Source organism: Camarhynchus parvulus, chromosome 22 (assembly GCF_901933205.1).
Source record: "Camarhynchus parvulus chromosome 22, STF_HiC, whole genome shotgun sequence".
Lineage (NCBI taxonomy): Eukaryota > Metazoa > Chordata > Aves > Passeriformes > Thraupidae > Camarhynchus > Camarhynchus parvulus.
Genome location: NC_044592.1, coordinates 4435076 through 4462389, shown reverse-complemented (window position 1 = coordinate 4462389; position 27314 = coordinate 4435076). Strand labels below are relative to the sequence as shown.

Genomic DNA, 27314 nt, shown 5'->3' with positions numbered 1-27314 from the left:
TTCTCACCCCCTGCCCGCCCCAGCTGCGTTTTCCTGCACCTGGCGTTGGTACCAGCTTCAAAAGCAGCCCCAGGAAATCCAAGAGCGTTTGAGGATGCTGGAAATTGGCCGTGCAGAGCTTGGCACCTGCCCAGCCCCACAATCTGCTTTAGATGGAGCTAGAGTTTCTTTTAAGGAGCGAGAAGAAGCAGGACAGGGCTGCATTTCACATCCAGAAGTGCTGGGTTGCAGAAAACAAAGCTCTGTGTTTATCTCAGAGGCCAGGCCGGGCTCTGGGTGCTGTGACCTGACCTGAGGGAACCTCATCCGTGGGTAACACCAGGACAATTCAGGCCCCACGAGGGACATCTGAACCACTCAGGGTAAGAACTCAAACGAAATTTGGCCAGATATTAAAAAAAAAAATAAAAAATTGGACAACTTACCCCTCTCCCCACCCTTCTAATTATTTTCCCAGTTGTCTCTGCAGTGCCTGAATTTTGTCAGAATTCAGCATTTATGGAGAGCTCTGCCTGCACCATGGGCTGAGCCACGGCACGACAGTAATTCCTCTGGGTGAGAGATTTCTCGTTGAATTTTAGTGCTGAGAGAGCACAGAGGAAACCCAGCTGTCCTCAGGACTCCTTTCTGCCCCTTCTCCCGCCCTGGGAGCCGTCCCCAGACCCCTTGGTGACACTTTGGGGACACCCTGCTGCTCCCAGGGAGCTGGGGAAGGTTTTGGTGCCTCCAAAGGATCCCAGAATCTCCTCCTCTGCAGCCTGAGCAACTTCTGCTTCATCCAGGCTCACCCTCGAGACGCAAACATGAAACTGAAAATTGGCCATGAAACTAAAATTTGGCCATGAAACTGAAATTTGGCTACGAAGCTGAAATTTAGTGTGAAACTGAAATTTGGCAATGAAACTGAAATTTGGCTATGAAGCCGAAATTGGCAGTGAAGCTGAAATTTGGCCATGAAACTGAAATTTGGCCATGAAACTGAAATTTGGCCATGAAGCTGAAATTGGCCATGAAACTGAAATTTGGCTATGAAGATGAAATTTGGCTATGAAGCTGAAATTCGGCCATGGAGCTGAAATTTGGCAATGAAGCTGAAATTTGGCCATGAAACTGAAATCTCGCTATGAAACTGAAATTTGGCAATGAAGCTGAAATTTGGCCATGAAACTAAAAATTGGCAATGAAACTGAAATTTAGCAATGAAGCTGAAATCTGGCCATGAAGCTGAAATTAACTGGGGGTTTCTGGCCAGTGCAGATTTCCTTCCCCAGCAGCGAGGTGTCTCCCAGGGCCTCTGAAGCAGAGCTCAGTGAAACCTTTGACAGCAGAGCTGCTTCCCCTCCTTGTTAGAGCGCAATGCATTCTCCGTCCTCCTGTGGCCTTCAGCTCCCAAACCTGCTGATGCAAGAATTCCTTTTTTTTTGGTTTTTTGTTTGGTTTTTTTTTCCCTTTTATGGCCAAGGATTTCGTGAGAAGGAAAGAGATCCAACGGTAGCCGTGCTGCTGCAGGGAGCAGCAATCCCTCCTGCTGGAGGCCTGCAGGGGAGGGGATGTCTGCAACACCTCAAAAAACGGATTGCGGAAAAGCAACTCCGTCTTCCGCTTGTTTAGAGCAAAACAGAAAATCTTGAGTCAAGATTTCAACTAAGCCAGGGTTAAACACAGGCTCAAGGGCTGTCCCTGTGTGAATCACACCTGAGCGCTCTGGCCAGGTGAGGAGGGATGGTCTGAGCTCTCCTTTCCTACCAGGTTTAATCACCTTTTCTGAGGTGCTTTAATCACCTTTTCTGAGGTGTTTTAATCACCATTTCTGAGGTCATTTAATCACCTTTTCTGAGGTCATTTAATCACTGTTTCTGAGGTGTTTTAATCACCTTTTCTGAGGTGTTTTAATCACCTTTTCTGAGGTGTTTTAATCACCATTTCTGAGGTCATTTAATCACCTTTTCTGAGGTCATTTAATCACCTTTTCTGAGGTGTTTTAATCACCTTTTCTGAGGTGTTTTAATCACCTTTTCTGAGGTGTTTTAATCACCATTTCTGAGGTTATTTAATCACCTTTTCTGAGGTGTTTTAATCACCGTTTCTGAGGTCATTTAATAACTTTTTTCCGAGGAACTGACCAAAACCTTGTCCCAAGCCCAGAGCAGGGCTCAGGGTCGCTCACCTCGCTGTCTTCTGCAGGAGGTGGGGGAGGCTCCTTGATGATCTGGAAGAGAAAGAGAACCATGAATTCGTGTTTTGTTCCTCAAAGCCACCGGAGAAAACAGCAGGATGTGCTGTCAGGGGGTGGCTCTGGGTGCCTCAGTCACTCAGGGCGAGCAGGGGTGTCCCAAAGCCACAGGGATGTCCCCAATGACAGCCTGTAGCTGTGACATTTTCTGAAAAATCCTTTCTTTGTTTATATAAATAGAAAATCAAAATAAACCTAAAACTACAAATATAAATGTAGAAATACGAAACATTAAATATATAAACATTTATATAAATATAAAATAAAACAAACATATAGATATAATGTTAATATATAAATATAGATTTATATAAACATGTAAATAAATATATGTATGTAAATATATATTTAAAACTACTAAAACCAGTGGAAACTCTGAAAATTACCCAAACCAATGGAAACTCTGACAATGACCAGAAACGATGAAAACTGTGACAATGACCAAACCCAATGCTAACTGTGAAAATGACCAAAAAGGATGAAAGCTATGAAAATGACCGACAATTATAAAAACTGTGACAATGACCAAAATTATGAAAACTATTAAAACTACCAAAACCAATGAAAACTGTGAAAACGACCCAAAAGGATCAAAACTGTGTCAATGACCAAAAGTGACGAAGACCACGACAATGACCAAAAATGATGAAAGCTATGAAAATGACCAAAATGATGAAAACTGTGAAAATTACTCAAAATTATATGGAGTTAAAAATCAGAATAAACCATCCGATTTTGGTCCAGCTGAGCATCCAAGAACGATTTCTGAGCCAGCACCAGTGCAGATTACACACTTGGAAGCGAGGCCATGGCTCATTTCCATAAATTTGCATTCCTCCCCACGGGCACACACGTACACACAAACTGGCTGATTTCTCTAAACAGATCGAGTGTTTTCTATCACAGGCCAAAAGGGGGGGAAAAAGGGACATTCCTGCCGTTTTTGGGTGCTTTGCACTTCCAAGAGCTGCCCGTGAATTGGCAGCAGGGATTGGTGAGTTTGGACAGGGCTGGAGATCGGGGAGTTCAAGTCTCCTGTGCCTTTGAGCTGTGTGACCTTTCAAAGTTCAAATCTGACAAAAAAAAAAAAAAATAATTCTCATTTCTGACTCGCTGCCCGGCCCTTCAAACAGCACAAAGCTTTTCCTTCTCCCCTTTGGGTTCTGACAGCTCCAGCTCTGGGGGCATGAAATCCTCATTTTGGGGCTCTGAGACACTCGTTTTGGGGCTCAGAAATCCTCATTTTGGGGCACTGAAACCTTCATTTTGGGGCACTGAGACCTTCATTTTGGGGCTCACACTGAAACCTTCATTTTAGGACACTGACACCTTCATTTTGGGGCATTCAGACCCTCATTTTGGGACACTGAAATCTTCATTTTGGGACAGTGACACCCTCATTTTGGGGCTCAGAAACCCTCTTTTTGGGGCACTTGAGACCCTCAGTTTGGGACACTGAAACCTCCATTTTGGGGCACTGAAACCCTTGTTTTGGGGCACTGAGACCTTCATTGTAGGACATTGAGACCCTCTTTTTTGGGGTACTGAGATCCTAATTTTGGGACATTGAAACCCCTCATTCTGGGGCACTGAGACCCTCCTTTTGGGGCTCAGAAACTCTCTTTATGGGACACTTGAGCCCCACATTCTGGGCCATTCTGACCCTCATTTTGGGGCTCTGAGACCCTCCTTTTGGGGCTCACACTGAGATGGATGACCCCGTGGCAGAGCACAGCAACGCCACCAGCCACCTCCAGGGAGGTTAAAAACATTGGAAACGATGAATTTTCAGGCACGGCAAAGCAGAGGCCGAGCCCAGAGTTTGCAGATTCCAGGAATGTGTCCGGGATGTTTTCTGCGCTCTCCACCAGCTCTGAGTGTCCAGCAATCCCACAGTGACTGTCCCTGGGGTTTCAGATGATAAATTGGGGCAATGTGGTTCTTGTCAGAGGAGATAACTGCTCTAGGATGGGACAGATCATCATTTAAAACCAAGCAAACAGGACAAAATAAGAAATCAAGGACTTTGCCTCTAATTAGCTTGGAAGCATGCTGTTAACTGGGCAGATTATTTTTGTCCTTAATTCCCTTCACTCCTCTGGAAAACACCGAATATATATTCTTGCTGTCTCAATAAACAAGGATTTTTAATAGCATTAACCATGATCCATCTGACTAATTTCCTTATTTATTTCCCCCTTACATATTTATAGTTTTGACCTCTCAGTCCTGTGACTGCTTCATATTTGAGGTATGAGCTGGGTAAAGGAACATTTCCTTTTTATTTCTGTCCTATCTTCTGTGTCTTCTCCTTGGAGATCTGCTCCACACTTCAAAGCTAACACAAGCCTGTCCCAATTTCTTCAGCTGCAACAAAAACACAATCTTCTCCTCAGAGATAGAAATGAAATCTCAGAGAAATGAAATCTCAGAGAAATGAAATTTTAGAGAAATGAAATTTCAGAGAAATGAAATTTCAGAGAAATGAAATTTCAGTGAAATGAAATCCCTTTTCTGGGCAATGGAGAACCACGGTGGCCACCTGGAGCCCTTGGTCTCACTCAGTGACTCCAGATTTGAATTCCCTGGGGAATTTTCTGGTTGGGTGGTGCTGTTCTCATCTCTGGGGAATGTTCTGGTTGGGTGGTGCTGTTCTCATCTCTGGGGAATGTTCTGGTTGGGTGATGCTGTTCTCCCTCCTCCCCAGAGCAGCACAACTGCAAAGCTGCTCTTGGCAGAGTTGGAATCAGAACCCAGGGATCTCTGTAAGGAATCTTCACCCACCCTGCCAGCAGGGACCCTGCCATTTTACAGTTCTGTGCATTTCCTCCCCTTCTCCCCCACCACTTCAGCCATGTGGTTTTAATCTATATTTTCTGCATTTTCTCCATCCAGCTTTCTGCTTCCAAAACTTCTGGTCAGCTGCAGCGCAGAGAGCCAAACAGATTGCTGGGTTCTTCCAAGCTTCCTTCCAGAAAACAGCTTTAAAGTTAAAATCTGCTGTTGGATGCTCAGATACCGACACCTCATTTATCTGCCAGCCACACCCCTGCCTCTAAAATCGCCGGAGTATGAAAATGAGCGAGGTGGGGCAGATCCTGTGGGCAAAGAACCCAGCCCGGCCCCTCAGGCCGCCCTGGATGGCTGCAGAGGGGAGGGAAAAACTCAAACCTGGAGGAGGTGTGAGGGATGAGCATCATCCCAGTAACGGGAGAGACCACCCAGTAAAGGAGAGACCATCCCAGTAAAGGGAGAGAGCATCCCAGTAAAGGGAGAGCATCCCAGTAAAGGGAGAGCATCCCAGTAAGGGAGAGAGCATCCCAGTAAAGGGAGAGAGCATCCCAGTAAAGGGAGAGCATCCCAGTAAAGGGAGAGAGCATCCCAGTAAAGGGAGAGCATCCCAGTAAAGGGAGAGACCATCCCAGTAAAGGGAGAGAGCATCCCAGTAAAGGAGAGCATCCCAGTAAAGGGAGAGAGCATCCCAGTAAGGGAGAGAGCATCCCAGTAAAGGGAGAGCATCCCAAAAGGAGAGCATCCCAGTAAAAAACAGGGAGAGAGCATCCCAGTAAAGGGAGAGAGATCCCAGTAAAGGGAGAGAGCATCCCAGTAAAGGAGAGCATCCCAGTAAAGAGAGAGCATCCCAGTAAAGGGAGAGAGCATCCCAGTAAAGGGAGAGCATCCCAGTAAAGGGAGAGCATCCCAGTAAAGGGAGACATCCCAGTAAAGGAGACATCATAAAGGGAGATCCCAGTAAAGGAGAGAGCAAAGAGAGCATCCCAGTAAAGGGATCTGCTGGGACCGCTGGGACCTGCTGGGACCTGGACCTGCTTTCCTTCTCGCCATCAGTGCTGGGGAGCTGAGCACAGCAGAACTCTTCCTTTGTTTTCTGTTCTTCACCGAGCCTCCCACAGCCTTTGGAGAGGTTCCTCCTGCCTCCCCTGTTCCTGTAACATCCTGCACAGGTATCCAGGGGAATCCTCCCCTGTTCCTGTAACATCCTGCACAGGTATCCAGGGGAATCCTCCCCTGTTCCTGTAACATCCTGCACAGGTATCCAGGGGAATTGTGCCTGTGCTGCTGCTCCAGGCGCAGCAAGGAGTTGTTGTTGTTCTGATCTGCTAAGCAACAATTGCCTCTACTGTAAACCGGAGTGCTGAATTCCAGACTTCATCCCAGAGCCCTCCTGAGACCCATAAAGTTGGATGCATTTGGAAAGAGCATTCCTTCATGGCCGAGTGCCAGGGGGATGCTGGGCTCCAGAGAAACCTCCAGGGCGAGTCTGTTGACTGCAGCCCATTCACTCCAGGGATGGAGCTGGCTCAGGGTCTTTCCTGGAGAACTGCTGGACAGCGATGACTCCTCTTCAATTAGAGAGCGTGCCAAGAGGAATTTCAGGCTTTAGAAATGTGCTTGTTGCCCAGAAACAGATTTATACTCGGTGAGGGAAGAGGCTGTTGTGTTTTTTTCCCTTTTTTCCCCTGACACATCCCCAATTATCCCAGAGACGTCCCCGGGCTGCGATCCACGGCGATGTCTCCGGCTCTGCGGTTTGGTTACTCGAGGTTGCAGCTCTGGGCTGTTGTGCAAGGCAGCTCCTGTGCCCTCAGCTCACTCCTGGCAGCCCTGATTCCTCCTGTGCCACAGACAGAGCTCTGCTGGGCTCCCTTGGCCCATCCCTGCCAGGCTGGGCACCCCTCCAGCGTTTATCTTTGATTTCACAGAATTTTGGGGTGAGCAGAGCACAGGGAACCATCCTGGCTGCTGACCCCAGAGATTGGAAGAGATTTCCTGCAGCCTCTTGGAATGAAATCTTCCCAACAGCTCCCTTTGCCCACCCCTGGCAGGCTGGGCACCCCTCCAGGGTTGCCTAGCTCCTTTTACAGGTTTTAATCTTTCTTAATGGACGCTCCTCTGTCGGCTTCACAAGATATTTAATACTCTGCTTGTTTGATTTGTCGTATATTGGTGATTTGTTAATAACGTACGTGGTAGAGGGAGGGCCCTGGTTACTCATTCTAGCTTTAATTCTCCTATTTAGATATAGGTTAGCCTGTTAATGGGGAGGGAGTCATAAAGTTCTCATATTTCTGTAGTGTGGAGCTTTACTGCACTCTTTGTTGATGGCTGCTCCAGCCCTGCTGGCATTTGTGTGCCCCTAATTCTTGTTCTGTATTTGCAGCACAAACAAGACCCAGAACAAGAGCTGCAGAGAAAGGAGCACTGATCCCTGGCTCAGCAGGGATGCTCAGGGTGGGACAGACAGACAGACAGACAGACAGACAGACAGCAGTCATGGGAGATGAGAGCTCATCCCCAGCCCTGCCATTTCCTTCTTGCCTCCCCTGTTTTCCCCCCTGATTTCTCTCTGCCCTTTTAAAGCTTCAGCTCTGCGATTGTGCTGCTGAACTTTTGGGAAAGGACAATGCTCAGGGAAGCCCGGTCACACTTCCACTGCCACGGGGACATCCAAAGGGCTTTTCAGACAGGGCGATGCAGAAAACACAGCTCGTCTTGTAACATCTGGACACCCAGCAATGTGCTTTCCTTGCAGCCGAGGCAGAACCAGGACTGCAGTGTGGGCTGCCCTTCTACATGGGTTAGAAAATCCACCCCAGGCATGGCTGGAATACATCTCTGCAAGCCATTTCCATTTTGTGGCCAAAACACAAGGCTGAAAGGCTCCTGACAAGGTTTGGGCGTTGGCAGCATGGGTCTGATCCATGGCTGGGCAGATGGAGCCCAAAGCAGAGCCAGAAATCCTGGGATCGGTCCTGTGGAAAGCTCTGCCTGCTCCCCCCCACTGCATTGAGTGAAAGGGCGCTGGTGATTTGTACCACTTACCACGGTGCAGCACAGGGGCCAGAACCACCAGAGCAGAGCCAAGGCCAGCAGCAGGAAGAGGATCAGCAAGGCAATGGCCAGGATGGTCCCATCAGACTGGGGGAGAACACAGAGAGCACAGAGTGACACCCGTGACACTCCTGACACTTGTGACATCTGTGACACCCCTGATATCTGTGAACCCCATGACACCTGTGACACCCCTGACACCCCTAATATCTGCTGGTGCAGAAGGAATTTCTGCAGAACTTGGACCAAGACAACCTGACCTTTGCCCAAGAGCACAAACAACGTGGAATGAAGAGGAAAAAACGAGAATGGGACTTCATAACCTAAAGCTGGAATTGGACAATTAACTCCAAGATGCAAATGGAGCAGAACTTATAAAAGTGACAGACCCTGTGACCTGTTGTCCATTTTGTGACCACTTTGGTTCATCTTGGGTTCTTTGTGCGTTTTGTCTTGGCTTTTGTGCCTTTGTCTTGGTTTTTTTGCCATTTTAGTTCATCCTGGGTTCATTTTGGGACCATTTTGGTTCATCTTGGGTTCATTTTGGGACCATTTTGGTTCACCTTGGGTTCCTTTTGGGACCCTTTTGGTTCATCTTAGGTGCAGCCCTGGCTGGGCTCCTGTGCTGCCCAAGGTGGATCCATTGATAATTTTATAAATCCCTGCTTTATTCTGTTGCTCTGCTCTAGCCCAGCCTCCCCAGGCCTGTCCCAGCCCAGACCTGGAGCCTGAGGTGTTCCCTGAAGGCTTGGCCACCTTGTGGCACACAAGACACCCAAAATGTCACATTGCCACATGTTCAAAGTCCCCTTTGAGTTAAAGCCCAGCACCCCAGAAGCATTTCAGGGATCACAACTCACACAGTGCGTGCTGGAGATGATGACAGAGCTGGAGATGAAGCTCAGCCCATCGTTCATGCTCACTTGGAGAGCTGCTTCCCTGGAAAAAACCAGAAACAGGTCAGGGCAGCTCCTGCCCAGCCCTCTGTCTCACGCCCTGGGTGCTCAGAAATCCTCTTGCACTGACAATTCCCACTGCTGCTCGTGCTGCAGAGCACAGCTGGCACTGAGCACGGGAGGAGGGCAGCTTGGGGTCCAAATGGGATCCAAAGAGAAAAACGGAGCACAGGGAGGAAACCCAGTCCCATTTCCCCATGGGCAGAATGTTCAGCTCGTGCACAACAGGACAGGATGGCAGCTTGGGACCCAAATGAGAGAAAAACAGAATTCAGGGAGGAGACCCAGCCCCATTTCTCCATGGGCAGGCTGTTTAGTTGGTACTGAACATGAGAGGATGGCAATTTGGGATCCAAATGGGATCCAAAGAGAAAAATGGAGTACAAGGAGGAAACCCAGTCCCATTTCTCCATGGGCAGGGTGTTCAGCTGGCACAGAACAGGACAGGATGGCAGCTTGGGGTCCAAATGGGATCCAAATAAGAGAAAAACAGAACTCAGGGGAGGAGGGTGAATATTGGGGCAGCAAAAACCTACATGCCAACTTCCCTGAGCACGGGCGCTGGGCACAGCAGGTAGGTGTCCTCCACCACGAAAGGCTTCTCATCTGCAGAGGGGAAAGAGGGGGGTTAGTGCCAAATCACCCACACAGGCCTCAAAGAGAAGTTTAAATGAGGCTTTTCCTTGCCATGGATGCATAAAGGAGATGGGGGATGAGGACATTAGGATATCTGTGCATTACAGAAGTTAGGATATAGGTAAATCAGGATATAGGTAAATTAGGATATCTGTACATTAGGATATCTGTACATTACAGAAGTTAGGATATATGTACATTAGGATACCTCTGCATTAGGATATAGGTAAATTAGGATGCAGGTAAATTAGGATTTATATACAGATATCCTATAGGTAAATTAGGATGTCTGTACATTACAGAAATCAGGATATCTGTACCTTAGGATATCTGTATATTAGGATATCTGTACATTACAGAAGCTAGGATATAGGGGTATTAGGATATTAGGGATATTAGGATATCTGTACATTAGAATATCTGTACATTACAGAAATTAGGATATCTGTACATTAGGATATCTGTACATTAGGATATCTGTACATTATGGAAAATGCTGCATTCTAAGGCAGAAGCATCTGAACCTCAGCTAAACCTTCCAGCCTGAATCACACCGTTTTAAAAGCGGTGAGAGAAACTCCCCAGAGCCTGAGGAGCCCTGGGTGATGCTCCTGCTCTGCAGCCTGGAGCCAGAGCTCGGGGACCCTGGGGACACTGGGGACACGGGGGACCCCAGGAGCTGCCCGGCCATTTCCCAGCCCTCTGCGTGTGCTGTGCTGGCACATCTGCTCCCACTGGGCTGTCCTCACCCTGATTTATGAGCATATCATGGATTTATCACGTTGTCTCAGCGCACACATGCCAAGAAAATGAAGATCAGCGTCTTGTTTTCCCTTTGCTGAGGAGAGGGGGCCAAACGTGCTCCGTGCCAGCACCCACAGAACAAAAGCTGCTTCGTCCTGCCAGGCCTTTCACTCAGGTTTTTGTTTCTCCTTCTGCCCCTGCCCACTGCCATCAGCCTCTCTGGAGGGTTCACCAGCCCTGGCTGAGCTCCAGGCTGGCTGCAGGCACAGATCAGCTTCTCTGGAGAATGCTTTGTGCTCCACCGCAAAAATGAGCTGTGCTCCAAACAAAGGAGCATCCATTTGGTTTGCATAACTCTGGCCCTGAAAACTCACCCAGGGAAAGCAAACAAAACAGAATTCTCATCCCCTGCCCTGCTGCAGGACAGATTTCTGCATCCCAGAGAGGGGTTGGCTGTAAAACTCCCCAAAATGACCCAAACTGGCCACTCCTGGGGCTTGAGCAGAGTGCAGGAGGGTCAAACCTCCCAAAAAACCACATCTGGGCTCTGTGGGTGCCCCTCCCAGCAGGAACCTGGCACTGCTCAGACTCCTGCCATCCTATCCCAGCGTTCCTGCACCTGAGCAGCTCAGGGCAGCCTGGAAAATCCATAACCCCCAGCAAGAGGGAATCGTTCCTTATGCCATTAGCAGCGGTGGAACCTTCTGGCAAGGCAGGACTTGGAATATTTCCTGACCAGCATCGTAATAATAATTTAAAAAAAAGCTTCAATGTATGCAGGATGGTTTGAGAGCAAGCCTCAAAAAAAAAAAAAAAACAAAACCAAAAAACAACAACAAAAACAAACAAAGGGGGAAAAGGGGGAGGAAAGGGGAAAAAGGAAAGAGGAAAGGGGAAAGGAGGGAAAAGGAGGGGGGGGAAGGAAAAGGGGGAAAAGGAAAAGGGGGGAAAAGGAAAAGGGGGGAAAAGGAAAAGGGAAAAGGGAAAAGGAAAAGGGAAAAGGAAAAAGGAAAAGGGAAAAAGGGAAAAAGGGAAAAAGGGAAAAAGGGAAAAAGGAAAAAAAGGAAAAAGGGAAAAAGGGAAAAAGGAAAAAGGGGAAAAAAAGGGAAAAAGGGAAAAAGGGAAAAGGGACACCCTGCTGCTCAACATGGCTCTGATCACTGCTCTGCTCAGCCAAATATCCCTCATGCTTTCTGCAGATGTTCCTTTTATTTTGTATCCCACAGCTCTGAACATTACGAGTCTCTGCTCTCTCACCTGCCCCTTTTCCCTGCCAATAATCCCAACAAAACCCCATCAGCTCACGCCTTTAACCTCAGCACGTCCCAGCCCTGCTCGCTGCCCCTCATCTGGGATAATTTAAGGTTTCAGGAACTGTTGGCTTAGTGTTATCTTTAAAAATACCTCCCTCCCTGATGCAATCAGAGGCACAGGGGTCTGAGGCGAACAAAGACAGCGGAGCTTTCCAGCCTCCAGGAGGTTTCCATAAAATCCTGGTTCAGCTCTCTCAGGGACAGGCTTTGAGCTGTGTCACCTCAGATGAGCCAAAACACCTCCCTCATTCTCTGCCCCACCCACCAAAGAACTGCTAAAAGGAAAATTATCTATCATAACTGTCCTTGGAATGCACTGCTGTACGAGCAAGGAGGAATTCTTCACCGTATCCACTTCTACATTTATTTCTATTTTATTTCCATTTTATTTCCAGCCTTGCCTCAGCAAACTCCCCCTGCTCCAAAGAACAATTTACCCAGGCGCTCAAAACACACCCAGCCTTGAGATCTCCACTTTCCAGAGCTCATGGACGCATTTCTTTCGCACTGAGCAGGGGCAGGACTGCCTCCAAAGCCATCGGGAATGTGCTGAACAAATCCCAGGATGGGAACCCCCTGCTCAGCAGAGCTGCAGGAGCAGGGCACCCCAAAACACAGGTGGGGAGAGAACCACACCTGATCCCCCTGCTCACAGCTCTGGGGGATGCTCTGAGCACCCCAAAACACAGGTGAGGGGAAAACCACACCTGATCCCCCTCTGAGAACCCCAAAATACAGGTGGGGAGACAACCACACCTGATCCCCACACTCACAACTCTGGGGAATGCTCTGAGCACCCCAAATTTCAGATGAGGAGCGAACCACACCTGGGCCCCATACTCACAGTACTGAGGGATGCTCTGAGCACCCCAAAACACAGGTGAGAGGAGAACCACACCTGATCCCTCTCTGAGAACCCCAAAATACAGGTGAGGGGAGAGAATCACACCTGATTCCCCTCTGAGCACCCCAAATTTCAGGTGAGGGGAGAATCACACCTGATTCCCCTCTGAGAACCCCAAATTTCAGGTGGGGACAGAACTGCACCTGATCCCTTCCTGAGCACCCCAAAACACAGGTGAGAGGAGAACAACACCTGGTCCCTCTCTGAGCACCCCAAATTTCAGGTGAGGGGAGAAGCACACCTGTGAGCACCCCAGCCAGGCACTGGGGGAGGCTCTGAGCACCCCAAAACACAGGTGAGGACAGAACCACACCTGCTCCCTCTCTGAGCACCCCAAATTTCAGGTGAGGACAGAACCACCCCTGGTCCCCTGCTCCCAGCCCAGCCAGGGATGCTCTTTGGTTGGATCACCCTCCCTTTTAAAAAACAACCCCTCCCGCCCCCTGCCCACGGAAATCTCCTCCTCGCGCAGCCCCGGCTCTCCCGGCCGGGCGTCTGGGGGCGCAGGGCAGGGCGGGCAGCGCAGGGAAGCCCGGGGCAGTGGCGCGCTCCTTACTCAGGGTGAGGGTGTCGTTGATCCTGAAGCTGCAGAGCACCCTGTCCACGTTGCGGGCGTGCCGGAACCCGTTCCCCCTGACCACCACCTGGAAGGACTCTGCCACAACAGCCGCAGGTTAGTGCCACAAAACCGACCCGCAAACACCAGAGCTTTACGTGCACAAAGGAGCCAGAGGAGCCCTTTGACTTTGTTCCAATAAAGGGAGAGGCCATGGGGCATCCCCTGGGGTATCTACAATATTTGGAGGATGCAGCCTCCCTTTTTATCCCAATTTCCCTTCTCTCCTTCCCCATTTCTGAGGTACTTGAGAGGTTCAGACCTCCCAATACGCCGGATACCAAAGATTCCCCTCTAATGTGTAACCCTCCCTTTGAATTTTTAATTCTTGTTAGGAAAATTAATCCACAAACACCAGAGGTTTGTGTCCAAAAAGGAGGCAGAGGAGTCCTTTGACTTTATTCCAATCAAGGCAGAGGCCATGGGGCATTCCCCTGGGGTCTCTCCAGTTTTTGGAGGACGCAGCCTCCCTTTCTATCCCAATTTCCAGCCACATTTCCCTTCTCTCTTTCCCCATTTTTGAAGAACCTGAGAGATTCAGACTTCCCCGAACACCTGATCCCAAAGATTCCCTTCTAAAGTATAACCCTCCCTTTTCATTTTTAATGCTTACTGAATTTAGGGATTTTCCCCCATTTTTGAGGTACTTGAGAGGTTCAGACTTCCCAGAACACCTGGCACTGAATATTCCCCTCTAATGTATAATTCTCCCTTTTAATTTATAATTCTTACAGAATTTAGGGTGTTTTCTTCCCCATTGTTTCTTTCATCTTTGAATGTCTAATTTCATTTATCAGCAAACCCAAAGTTTATTTGTAAAAGCAAATATCCTTTTCCACTCACCAATCAGTGGAATCCTTCCCATTATTCCTTTCATCTCTCAGTGCTGGTTTTATCTACCACAGTTTGTTTGCAAAGACAAACCCCTCATTCCTCTCAGGCAGGGAGAGAGCAAAGTTACATTTCCAACAGGTTTCAAATGGCGAAACGGCCAATTTTGGCAGCTGAAAACCCCCACAATGACCATTCATGACTGCTGTGTGTTACAAATGAATTAGCCAATTTGATTAATAAGGAGAATTTACGGTGGCCAGTGGCACTTCCATCAGTCCCAAAGGGATTTATTTAACTCCTGCAGGCCAAGGGCAAGGACTGCGTGCCCAAACTTGGGGGTCCTGAATTGAGGATCCAAATAACTGCTGGATTTCCCAAGGATTGCTGCTCTTGTGAAGCCCTGGCCAAATCCTGATGCTTTTTACAGATTTAAACAGCTTTTATAAACCCTGTGCGTTTCCTCTCTGGGCACAGCTGCTCCTGCCCCTGCCCTCCCACCACGGCAGTGATGGGATCAAAGCCCTCAGAAAGCGTTAAAGATGGTTACAAATGATGATTTTAAGCCATCTGTGTTCTGGAAGCATCCTGATTTATCACTTGAGTGCGTAAATATCTTTTTAAGTGCATATTCTCCAAGCACCCACATCCAGACAGGGCAACAGAAGAACATCGGTGCAAAACTTTGCAATTCAGGCCTTTTCTGTAAGAAAATCCCATTTGACACCACTTGGCAGGAGTGGGGCAGCGAGGTGAAAAAGAAATTCCCCCCAAAATAAAGGTGAGATATTTGACCCCTGGTAATGAGTGAATCTGGCACTCTGCAGCAATTAGAGATGGACTGAAAATTGTATTTGGGGCAACAAGGAGCCCATGGGCTCGTTCACACTCACCGCCTGCGCAGATGCTGGAGGGCTCTGCTGCCAGGATCTCTATGCAGGATTTCTTCAAAATCTGAGAGACAAAAAGTGAATTCCTCAGCCTGGTTTCCACGGAGACAGAGATGGAAATAAAGATGTGCAAGCAACCCTTGAGCCCAGCAGAGCAATCTGCGTTGGGCACAACTCCAGCTCTGGCCTCCCCACCCTAAATCACCCGAACAGGTCCCAGTGCCAGGGCGAGGGTGCCAGGCTCTCCCCATCCCTTTGTGCCCCATTTTCTGCAATAATTCTGAAATTATTGCTGATCAGCTGCAGCCCCCCAGGGCTGTGGAGGCATTACCTCTCAGGGCAGAGGCATTATTTATTATTTATTATTTATTATTTATTATTTATTATTTATTATTTATTATTTATTATTTATTATTCATTATTCATTATTATTTATTATTTATTATTCCTTATTTCTTATTCCTTATTTCTTATTCCTTATTTACTGTTTATTTTATTATTTTTCTATTTTTATTATCTATTATTATTAACTAATATTTATTATTATCTATCTCATTATTTATTTATATTTACTATTTATTAATTATATATTATTTAGTTTTATTTATTATTCATTTATTATATATTTATTATCTACGTTAATACTTATTTTTATTTTATTATTTTACTATTTATTTTTATTATTTAGTTTTTATTTATTATTTAGTTTTTATTATTTTAATTTAGTCTTTATTTTCTTAATTATTATTTTGTTATTTATTATACATTATTTATTCTATTATTTATTTATTATTCATTATTTATTTTATTAATGATTCGTTTTTATTCTTTATTATTTGTTATTTATTTTTGTTATTAATTTTTTCATTTTTATTTTTAATTTTGATTTAATTTTTAATTTTTAATTTATTATTTATTATTTATTATTTATTATTTATTATTTATTATTTATTATTTATTATTTATTTATTGATTTATTGATTGATTTATTCCCTCGTGGGGCTGCAGCTCCCCAGGCTGTTCCCTGCCCTGCAGAGCAGCCCCAGCTCCTCCTGCCCAGCCTGAGCCCAGCCTGGGCAGAGCTGGGGGGCTCAGCAAAGCTCAGCTCAGCTCCAAGCGCCAGCAAATGTCAGCCAAGCATCCTCGGGTGACTCAAACCCAGCATGAAAATCGTTTTCCCGACTTTAAATTGAAACATCTGTAAGGGAAGAACAGCAACCAATGCAATAAACCCTGCAAGGAAAAGAGAATTTTTGGTTTTTGTTTATACCTAATTGCAAAAGCTGCTCCTAGAGCCAGGCTTTGCTTTGTGGGACACTTCGACAGGAGTTTGAAGGTTTAAAACATGGAGACAGAAGTTTTACTCAGAAATCAGGGCTGACAGTGCCGAGGGGCTGAAGGAGGCAGGATGCTCTGAGCTGGTGCAGCCTGACAGGTGAGGAGAGAGGAGATTGCAGGAACAAGGTTTTACAGGAACTGTCAAGTGGGAAAAGAGAGAAAGTCAGCAGCTGAGAGCAGAACTGAGGAGAATTTAAAATAGAAGAATTTAAAACAGGAGAATTTAAAATAGAAGAATTTAAAATAGAAGAATTTAAAACAGGAGAATTTAAAATAGAAGAATTTAAAATAGAAGAATTTAAAATAGAAGAATTTAAAAGAGACAGAATAAGGAAAACCACAGAGAATGTAAAATACAATCAGCACTTTTTAAATGAAGTAAAGCCCCCCATGATTAAGTTTGAGATGAACGACTTCTGCTCAGCCATTTACAAACACTCCTGCTGGCTCAGAGGGGGGAATTGCAGGTGTCTCACGTGGATGGTGCAGATCTCCCAGCCCAGTCTAATCCCGTTACATGACCATAAAACCTGCCCCCAAACACTTTCACGGTGCCAACTGCAATATTTGTTTTCATTTAGATGAAGTTTCCAAGCCCACACCCTGACTTAGAGCGCACATCAGGCAGAATTAGTGCAAAAGGACAAAAATTACCATTGCAGCCCAGGGGTGCTTTTGGCAAGGGGGACAAAAGCAGGGAAGAGGGATGTGATTTTCCAGCTAGGACAGGAATCCACAGATTGTTTGTAATGCTCTGGGGTGATCAGTGCCCTCCTTGTCATTCCTTCCACCCACAAAACCTCTTCCCTTCTCCCAGGCTGCTGCAGGGATCCATCCCTGCGCTTTTCTGTGCCCTTCCCTCCTTCCCAAACTGGGAATTTTCTCTCCCCTCTCAGCTGGAGCAGCTCCTGGCTGGCCTGGAGGCTGAAAAATCACAACTGGAAGGGGAGGCAGAGCTGGGATTCATTAAAAACAGCTGCAGAGGGAAGGCAGGGCTGGGGGGCCGAGCATCGCTTTGCTGTTGTTGTTGTTGTGCTGCTCTCTGAAATAAATGAAATGCAGCACCTGATTGTCCCAGGGAGCTCAGGCAGTGCCAGGAAAACCAGCAAAGCAGGGCTGGGGTCCACGGGCATGTGAGAGCAATGGGGAAACTGGGGAAAAACTGGGAGGGAAAAATGGGGGGGAAAACATGGGGGGGAAAATGGGGGGAAAAATGGGGGGGAAAAATGGGGGGGAACTCTCTTCACAGGGTGGGGAAACAAAACAATTCCTTCTGCAGCTGGGGACCAAGGACAGCCACCCAAATCTCAGGCCCAAGAGCAGAAACAATGTGGAATGAAGAGGGAAAAACAAGGATGGGACTTCATAAGCTAAATCTGTAATTAGGAAATTAACTCCAATATGCAAATGGAGCAGAACTTGTAAAAGTGACAGACCTTGTGACCTGTTGCCCTTTTAGGTTCACCTTGGGTTCATTTTGGGACCATTTTGGTTCATCTTGGGTTCATTTTGTGCCCATTTTGGTTCACCTTGGGTTCATTTTGGGACCATTTTGGTTCATCTTGGGTTCATTTTGTGCCCATTTTGGTTCACCTTGGGTTCATTTTGGGACCATTTTGGTTCACCTTGGGTTCATTTTGGGACCATTTTGGTTCATCTTGGGTTCATTTTGTGCCCATTTTGGTTCACCTTGGGTTCATTTTGGGACCATTTTGGTTCACCTTGGGTTCATTTTGGGACCATTTTGGTTCACCTTGGGTTCATTTTGGGACCATTTTGGTTCATCTTGGGTTCATTTTGTGCCCATTTTGGTTCATGTTGGGTTCATTTTGGGACCATTTTGGTTCATGTTGGGTTCATTTTGTGCCCATTTTGGTTCATCTTGGGTTCATTTTGTGCCCATTTTGGTTCACCTTGGGTTCATTTTGTGCCCATTTTGGTTCACCTTGGGTTCATTTTGTGCTCATTTTGGTTCATCTTGGGTTCATTTTGTGCCCATTTTGGTTCATCTTGGGTTCATTTTGTGCTCATTTTGGTTCATCTTGGGTTCATTTTGGGACCATTTTGGTTCACCTTGGGTGCAGCCCTGGCTGGGCTCCTGTGCTGCCCAAGGTGGATCCATGGAGGAGACCCTTTTAATAAATCCCTGCTTGATTCTGTCGCTCTGCTCTAGCTCAGCCTCCCCAGGGCACCACAGGGAATGGGGAAACCTGGGCACCTATGGACAAACTCCACCCCAAAGCAGCATTTCAGCACAGAGCAAGGCTGCTTCCCTCGGGCTGAGTGATTCAGCGAGTCATTTTCCAGCAGGCTCTGGTGAACGCAGGAAAACCCAAGCTCAGGGTGAGCCCAGGAGTGCAAGCAGCGGGTGACAATACTCACCGAGTCAATGATGCCCTGCAGGGCCTCAAAGCCGTCGTTGACAGGGAAGACGTGATCTCTGCTGTCAGCAATCCGGGCCAGCTGCCACAGGGGGACAAACGGAACAGAAATGCAGAGGGTGACATCAATTAGCCAGCAGGCAGATAATTAAGACTTCTCCAGATTAGCTGGCTTGCAAATAAAGCCGTCCAACGCTCAGCTGCTCTCTCTGGGTTGCCCCTGTGCTGTGGTTTGTTGAGCAGGAAGATGTTTGTCCTGTGAGCCTGATTGGCTTTATAAATCAGGGATTTTTCAGATCAGGGATCAGAAAGGATTCGGAGACAAGACAGAGCGTGGCTTTCGCTGGTACCTGGGGGTTAATGATCTTTAGGGCAAAGGTGGAACCCAAAACAGGTTGGACTCCATAATCATGGAGGCATTTTCCAGCCTTAGCTCTTCCAAAATTCTTTGAAATGGGCCTGATCCAGCTCTCCTGTCAGGACAGGGATGTTTTACTGGGCCGTGTTCAGAGGGGACTCAGGCAGACACCAGGGGCTGTTTTCTGAGTGGAGGCTGACAGGGCTCAGAGGAGCATTCAGAACCCTCTGTGATGATGAGGAGGGGCCCTTTCCAGGCTCCCAGGGCTGGGGTTCTCACCTGGGTCTCGTTGAAGTCCTTGACCCCCACGCAGTACACGGTGGCCCCCAGGTCCCTGGAGCGGTTGGCCTGCAGGGGACAGAGGCACAGCAGGGTCACCCACGCGCTGGGAATCCTTAAAATCACAAAAAAGCTGCAAAGCCAGGCCTCAGAGACAGCAGAGCTGCGATTAGAGCTAGGCAGGAGCCATGAGATTGCTCAGCAGAACAGCTCCATGAGATGTAGAAAGGACAAGTGTTGGTTTTACTCTACAAACCCAATTCTCCTTGTTGTTATTGGATTTAACGCTGCACTTTGGACAGACTGAGAGGGAAAATTCTGTCCATAGCAAACCCCATGCAGAAATTCCCTCTGCCAAGTTTAGACCAGCCTGGTTTGACTGGCAAGTGCCAATTGCTCAGCTCTGCAGGGAGGGCGTCCAAAGGAACATTCTGCAGCAAAGCCCTCAGCGCTCACCCCGCTCTTTGACATTTGGCACAGTCCACTAATTTAATGGGGATGCTGAGAACGTGTGCTTGAACCTCAGAGACATTTGTGGCAATGCCAGGCTGGCTGATCTGAAGGATTTATGTGGCAGAAGCCACCGCCCTCCTCCTGCAGTCCTGACTTTGTGTGAGGAGGGGAAAAAAGTGAAAGTGAGAATATTCAGCATTTCCCAGAGCAATCCAGTAAACACTGAAGCTGTTCAGCTGTGAACAATTCCTCCTTCTGTGTTTATTTTTAACTGGAGGTTTTAACCCCTCTCCTTCCCCCCGCACAGTCTCAGCTGGGGTGACTCAGAGGCTGCTGCTGTCAGTGGCTGTCCTTGGGATTCCGCTCTGCAGAGCACCAAAGGGGGAGATTTCTCACTGGGGAAAAAGCTTTTCCTCACCCTCTGCAGCAAGCCCGGGCATTCCCCTGCCCCCCTGGCTACGAAGGCACTTACCTCCCTCTCAGAGTAGAAAAACAGATCCTCGTGGAGCTCCCCATCCGTCAGTGCAATGATGACACTGGCAGTCCTGTAACCTGAACACACAAACCTCTTAGTCCTGGCCTTGTTAAACCACCTCAGAAAGCATCTTTTGGTTTGTTAAACCACCTCAGAAAACATCCTTTGGTTTGCTAAACCGCCTCAGAAAGCATCCTGGTGGCATTCCAGGCCAGCGAATGAGGCTGCAGCCACCAAAATCCCAATTTGCTCCCAGTTAGCTCCTGGTTTTATTCCTGCTGTCAGTTCCAGGAATCCAGAGGGGCTTTTCCAGCTGGTGACAAAAAGCTCAGTTGGGATTTAAACAAATATGGTGGGAAAGGGCCTAAAAATCTTCAAGATTCCTGAGTAACATGTCAGGAACATCATTAAACCTTTGCAGCCTTCCCTCCCAAACCAGAAAGTTTTTACATCAGTTACAGGGAAGGAAAGGACACTTTTCCAGTTGTCTGCACTTAGTGCTGCTTTCAATAATTGCTGGTTGAAAAAATCTTTTCCCTAACAGCTTCTCCATGTATTTGTGTTCCAGAAGGATGAAGAAATGGTTGCCTGAGCCCTCCAGAGAAGGTAAGGTGCCAGTTTTGGTGAGGTTGGGCACCTGCAGCCAGCCTGGCTTTTCTCTTTTGGCCTGAAACACTTTAATTCCTTAAACACTTTCATTCCAGCTCCTCAAAGCTCCATTTGCTCTTTTTCCCTTTCAGGAATCCTTCCCTGACCAGCACCAATCCCTGCGAGAACAGAAGCCACCCCCACCCTTCCCACAGCAAAGCTGCATTTATTTTAATTTTTTTTTAGATCTGTTAAAGTTTTTTATCAAAAAGAAAGAGAAAAAAACCCATTCAGTGGATCAAGAAGGGCCTCTCACCGTGAACATTCTCATGGTAAATCTGCTCACTGGCCTGAAATCAGATCAGAAGATTATCAGTAATAAATTAATAATTGGTTTGTTTGGTCCCATCAGGCAAACCAGCCCCAGAGCTGTGTCCCACTGCTCTCCTCTCTGAAAACCCAATCCCCTTTCACCCCTGAGAAACACCCCAGGTTATATCCCTAAATATTCCTAAACATCAGTGCTAAATATTCCTGAGCAGCTCCAGATCAACTATTCCTAAATATTCCTAAACATCAGTGCTAAAGATTCCTCAGCAGCTCCAGATCAACTCTTCCAGCTGCACATAAACCAACAGCTCAGCCTGTGCGTTCACATTTCAGGGATGGGGCAGCACTTTAACCGTGCAAACCCCTCCCAAATCCCCACGTGGGAGGCAGTGCAGGGGCTCGGCTTTAGAGAAACTCCTGAGCCTGTAAAAATATGTCAATATGTAAAAAACATGCCCAGAAGGAGAAGGCAATAAGTCTGCAGTTATCCGGCCACCCCAGGTGTGAGCTGCGGCCTCACCCCGCCCAGCCCAGGTGGGACTGACACCTTCCCACCCCTCCAGGACACAGAGGCTCAATGCCACTGCCTTGGCCCAAGCAGAAAAAGCAGAAATAAAGAGATGAGCAGAGTTTGCAGCCCTGAGCCCTTGCCAAGGGTCCCTCAGCCCCAGCAGGGAATTCCCAAGGGTTGTGCAGCCCCTGGGGAGCAGAGGCAGCCCCTGCCCCAGTTACCCTCTCAAATCCTTCGTGCATGTACGTGTCCCCTCCTGGCAGCACCTTCTGCAGCTCCTCCAGGCCCTGCCGGATCTGCTCCCTGCAAGGAAGGCAGGGCTGTGACACCCGGGAGCAAAGGACCAGGCTGTCCTGGTGGCACTGCGACACCCGGGAGCAAAGGACCAGGCTGTCCTGGCTGCAAAGCCACCAGGCTGTCCTGGCACCCAGCAGGGGTGGATGATGGCGCCAGGCTGTCCTGGTGGCACTGTGATCCCCAGGTACAAAGCCACCAGGCTGTCCTGGCACCCAGCAGGGGTGGGTGATGCCCCCAGGCTGTCCTGGCATGCAGGGCACAGAGATTGGGGACAGGAATCACCCAGTGCCTCCCCAGGCTGGTTCATCCTCTCCAGCCCTGTCCCTGGCAGGAGATGCTCAGCCTGGCTGGGCTCAGGGACGTTTCCAAGGCTGGTGCCCTGCTCTGGAGGGAGGCAGCCAGCTCCCTCCCCTCTGGAATGTGATTCCAGGCATCCAAGATGTAAAACACATGCTGGCTTACACCCTCCACACATGTGGAACATATATTTCTGCTCCACGTGGCAATGAAGTTAACAGAGGAAGCAAGAGAGATTTAGGGAGCTCATCCAGCTCTCCTTGCAAGGCAGAATAATTAAAATAAAATAAAATAAATATAAAATAAATAAATATAAAAATAATTATGAAATAAATAAAAATAAATATAAAATAATAAAATAAAATAAATATAAAATAATATAAAATAAAATAAAATAAATATAAAATAAAAAAATAAAATAAAATAAAATAAAATAAAAATAAAATAAAATAAAATAAAATAAAATAAAATAAAATAATATAAAATAAAATAAAATAATCCTTCCTGTGGATTTTCCTGGGATTAACTTGGGGCTCTGTAAGGGGGTGGCAGGGACACACTTCACAAACCAGGCAATCTGGTGTTGCCAAAAAATTCAGCCCAGACTCTCTTTGGCTGTGCCACACCTTCAGGCCCTGAGGAAATCCCATTCCCTCTGCCTTCCAAGCTGCTTCACGGGAAGGGAGTTTCACCTCTCTGCCGGAGAAACCCCCAGAGGATGTTCCAGCCTCTGCTCCTCTGACAAAATCCTGAATGTTGTGCAGGCTCCCTCAGGGAACCCGGTGTGAGCCGGAGCCCTGAACTGAAGGACATTTGGGAGCCGAAATTTAGCAGGGAACCTCTGCCCTGAGAGGCTTTGGGGCATTCCAGCAGGTCAGGGTGGGCTCTAGCAGGGAAATTGGGGAGCACAGAGGAGCCACAGCCCGTTCCCAGTGGGATGGAGACCACTGAGGAGGATGAGGGAGCCGCAAGGACACAGAAGATGCTGTGGATGCTTTAAACCTCTCCTTACCTGTCTTCTGTTAACCTCATCAGAATTGTCCCTCTGGTTGAAAAGACAATGAAGGACATCCTCAGCTGAGGGCTGGAGGAGAGAAAAAAGGGAATTAATGTGACACAACCACACCCAGCTCAACAGGATGGAAATGTGTTTAGCCCTGGGCTTTGTTAGTCCAGGGAAACCTCGGGGAATCCTTGTAAGGGATGTAGAGAACGCTTGTGTCACAAACCTGGGGTTGTTAAAGCCAGAAAAGCTTAAATGCATCCTGAGATAGGGGTCACGTTTGTCACAACACATCCCAGCCCCTGGCGCCAGGGCCTGAGAGCCACAGGCTGTGCCTGCAGCCCAAACTTCTGCACCCCAGGGACAGGAGGATCTGAGCCAGGGAGGGCAGGCAGGAATACATGGAATTATTTTATCTCCCTGCAGCCCCAAACTTCAGCAGCTCAGGGACAGGAGGATTCCTGCCCCACAGATCTGAGCCAGGGAGGGCAGGCAGGAATAAATGGAATTATTTTATCTCCCACAGGTCTGATCCAGGGAGGGCAGGCAGGAATAAATGGAATTATTTTATCTCCCGCAGGTCTGATCCAGGGAGGGCAGGCAGGAATAAATGGAATTATTTTATCTCCTGCAGGTCTGATCCAGGGAGGGCAGGCAGGAATACATGGAATTATTTTATCTCCCCCTGGCCCCCAGAGCAGGAACACGGGGAGCAGCAGTGAATGGAGGGTGGGAGGAAAGCATCAAGAGCCCTTTCTCCAGCACATTTCCCCACGGAGCAGCACATGAGGGGCTGTGCTGGCAGCCCCAGAGCTGCAGAACTTTCCTCACCTGATGAACTTTCGGGCCAGGTGCTCCACAAAGTGATAGATCTCGTTCCAGTGGTGCAGGACACTGCCTGACCTGGGGACACAAGGGTGACAGACAGACAGACAGACACATCAGGGTCACTCCTCTGCCCCGCACTGCCCAGGGAGGAATTTCCATTTCCTCTGTTCAACACTCACTGCCCTTCCTCCAGAGGCATCAAACTGGGATTGACATTTCCCACTTAACTTAAAATCAAAATAATTCCCACTCCTGTGATGGTGTTCACGGGGGTCTGAGGATGAGGGAAGAGACGAGGATCTCACTCCATGTTTCAGAAGGCTTGATTTATTATCTTAACATATAAGTATTATCAATATTGTATAATAATTTTATAATATAATATTTTATAAATAGTATAAATAATTATAAATCATTAAATTAGAAATAATTTTATAATACTATGACATTATAATATTAATATTTTATAAAATATTGTTACTATTTTATGATTATATAGATTTTATTTTAATATATAATTAATATAGAATATAGAATATATAATTTATTATTATAATATATAATTTATATATAATATATAATATATAATATATAATATATTATATATTATATATTATATATTATATATTATATATTATATATTATATATTATATATTATATTATATATATATAAAATATATATTTAATATATTATATATATATATATATATATATATATATATTAAAACTATACTACGAGAATAGAAGAAAGGATTTCATCAGCAGGCTAGCTAAGAATAGAAAAAGAATGGTAACAAAAGCTTGTGACTGACTGAGACAGTCTGAGACAGCTGGACTGTGATTGGCCATTAATCAGAAACAACCACATGAGACCAATCACAGATGCACCTGTTGCATCCCACAGCAGCAGATAACCATTGGTTACATTTTGTTCCTGAGGCCTCTCAGCTTCTCGGGAGGAAAAATCCCAAGGAAAGGATTTTTCAGAAAATATCACGGCCACACACTCCATCAAGGGTTTGAGGCTGCCCTTGGCAGTCAGGCTGGGCTTTAACACAGCCTGAACCAAATAAGCCCTGTGAGAGTGAGGAGCTGTCTCTGCACAATGTTTTAGATTAATTCCACCCACTCGCTTCCAAACCATTACACAGGGCTTGCAGCTCAAGTGTGTTCTGAGAATTACATGCACTTGGAAGAACGGATTATTGAACTCCTCCAGTGTTTCCATTGCGCCAGAGACCATGAGGAGTAAAACACCTCAGTCCACATCTCAGCTGCTCTGGTTAATCCTTTCACACCTCAGTTCAAGACAAAACAAACTCATTCTGCTCCTCAGGAGAATAAACCACAGGATGTAATGGGGTTGGATTATTCTTCTTTATGCTGTAAGAATGAGGAAAAAATTAGGTTCATCAGAATCTTTCAGCACAGAGTGCCCCTTCCGGCATAAACACTTCTGTGAACACTGGAATATTAACACTGGAAAAAAAAATTCTTTCCTGGAGTTGGAAAATAAATGTGTCATCACTTATTCAATTCATTGAGTACAATTAGAAATATTTACAGGGGAAACAACCATTCCAGCTCCAACAGAAATTCATTGATCTGCAGCCTGAGGAAGAAGAGGTGAAGGTTTGAGATGGTTTTTCACTTCCCAGGAAGAAAAGGCAAAGGAGCTGTCCTGGCTCAGCCCTGGGAGTGCCAGGGGAGAGGCAGAGCAGGTCCCCAGCTTGGCTGCTCAGGGGATAAACCACAGGATGTAAAGCTGTGGTTTATTGCTATTAATTATTATTTATTTAATGCCAGGGGACAGGTAAAGCAGGTGGATAAACCCCAGGATGTAAAGCTGTGGTTTATTGCTATTTGTTTTTATTTATTTAATGCCAGCGGAGAGGCAGAGCAGGTCCCCAGCCTGGCTGCTCAGGAATAAGCCCCAGGATGTAAAGCTGTGGTTTACTGCTATTTTTTAAAATTTATTTCATGCCAGGGGAGAGGTAGAGCAGGCAGGACCATCAGCAAACACTCTTAGTGCTGAATTCTTCGTTTCTTTCCTTCCTCAGACCAGGACGTGGCACAAGGGCTCCTTCCCCACACAAATGTTTATTAAAAAGGACAAAGGAACACCAATAGCAAAGCTCTTGATAACTCAATTAAACCACAGGCAGGGGGGAAAATTGGAATCATAAGAGGTGAGGGGTGACAACATCAGGACTTGTTCTCAGACAGGAAACTCAACCCCCAAATTGATAGAGCAGAGACACTCAGAGCTCAGCCCAGGTGCAAATTCCCCCTGGATGGATGGGATAACTCAGAGAGCTTGAATTCCACAGGCACTCCAAATCATTTCCTACAACTGGCCTGGAAAAGAAGTTTTTATTGTCTCTAGGTGGTGAGGCATAAAAACCACCTGAATTTATAGCAAGGGTCACATCAGTCTCCAGAAGGCTTGGAGAGGCAAGGTTGGTTAATCAGAAACCAATTAGTGCTTGCTTCAGTCACTTCAGACCAAAAACTCCCCTCCCAAAAGCACCTCAGGGGAGATTCCCACATTTCCTGACCCGTCTGGTGGCAGGCACGAGGAGCTGGGAGCAGCAGCCCGTGCCCAAATGCATTTTCTGAATCACACTTCAGAATTCTCACGTTCTTCACTCGGCCTAAAATGGACAAACCCAATAAAAACAACAAAAATCAGCAAACCCAACACAACCAACAAAAACGGGCAAACCCAATAAAAACAATAAAAATGGGCAAACCCAATAAAAACAGCAAAATGGGCAAACCCAACACAACCAACAAAAATGGACAAACCCAATAAAAACAACAAAAGTCAGCAAACCCAAGACAACCAACAAAAATGGGCAAACACAACACAAGCAACAAAAACGGGCAAACCCAATAAAAACAATAAAAATGGACAAACCCAACAGAACGAAGAAAAATGAACCAACCCAACACAACCAACAAAAATGGACGAACCCAACACAACCAGGATTTCTGCAGCCAGAGCCAAGCTCACAAAAGCAGCATCAGCTCCCAGTGCCCACCTCCCTGAGCTGTGTCATTCAGCAGCCACACTGTAAATGACACTTCCTCTGCACAGGGAGGCAGGCCAAGAACTCTGAGCAGGATGAGCATTTCCAAAGTCCAACTGTAAGATAAGAAAAGCCAATTTTCAAATAGTTCTCTCCTCATATTCCCCAAA

General features: G+C 46.8%; 1 protein-coding gene across 1 annotated transcript in view; it reads right to left on the bottom strand.

The window, feature by feature from the left end:
* ANTXR1 (ANTXR cell adhesion molecule 1) overlaps positions 1-27314 on the bottom strand; it is a 39433-nt gene that overhangs the window by 8657 nt on the left and 3462 nt on the right. Inside the window, exons 2-14 of the mRNA XM_030964143.1 lie at positions 24115-24186; positions 23293-23364; positions 21908-21989; positions 21162-21195; positions 20255-20334; positions 19330-19398; positions 18694-18774; positions 14977-15037; positions 13193-13291; positions 9576-9645; positions 8944-9022; positions 8075-8170; positions 2168-2209 (exon numbers count right to left, since the gene is read on the bottom strand). Coding sequence (XP_030820003.1) covers positions 2168-2209; positions 8075-8170; positions 8944-9022; positions 9576-9645; positions 13193-13291; positions 14977-15037; positions 18694-18774; positions 19330-19398; positions 20255-20334; positions 21162-21195; positions 21908-21989; positions 23293-23364; positions 24115-24186 — 937 coding nt within the window. The remainder of the gene's footprint in view (positions 1-2167; positions 2210-8074; positions 8171-8943; positions 9023-9575; positions 9646-13192; positions 13292-14976; positions 15038-18693; positions 18775-19329; positions 19399-20254; positions 20335-21161; positions 21196-21907; positions 21990-23292; positions 23365-24114; positions 24187-27314) is intronic.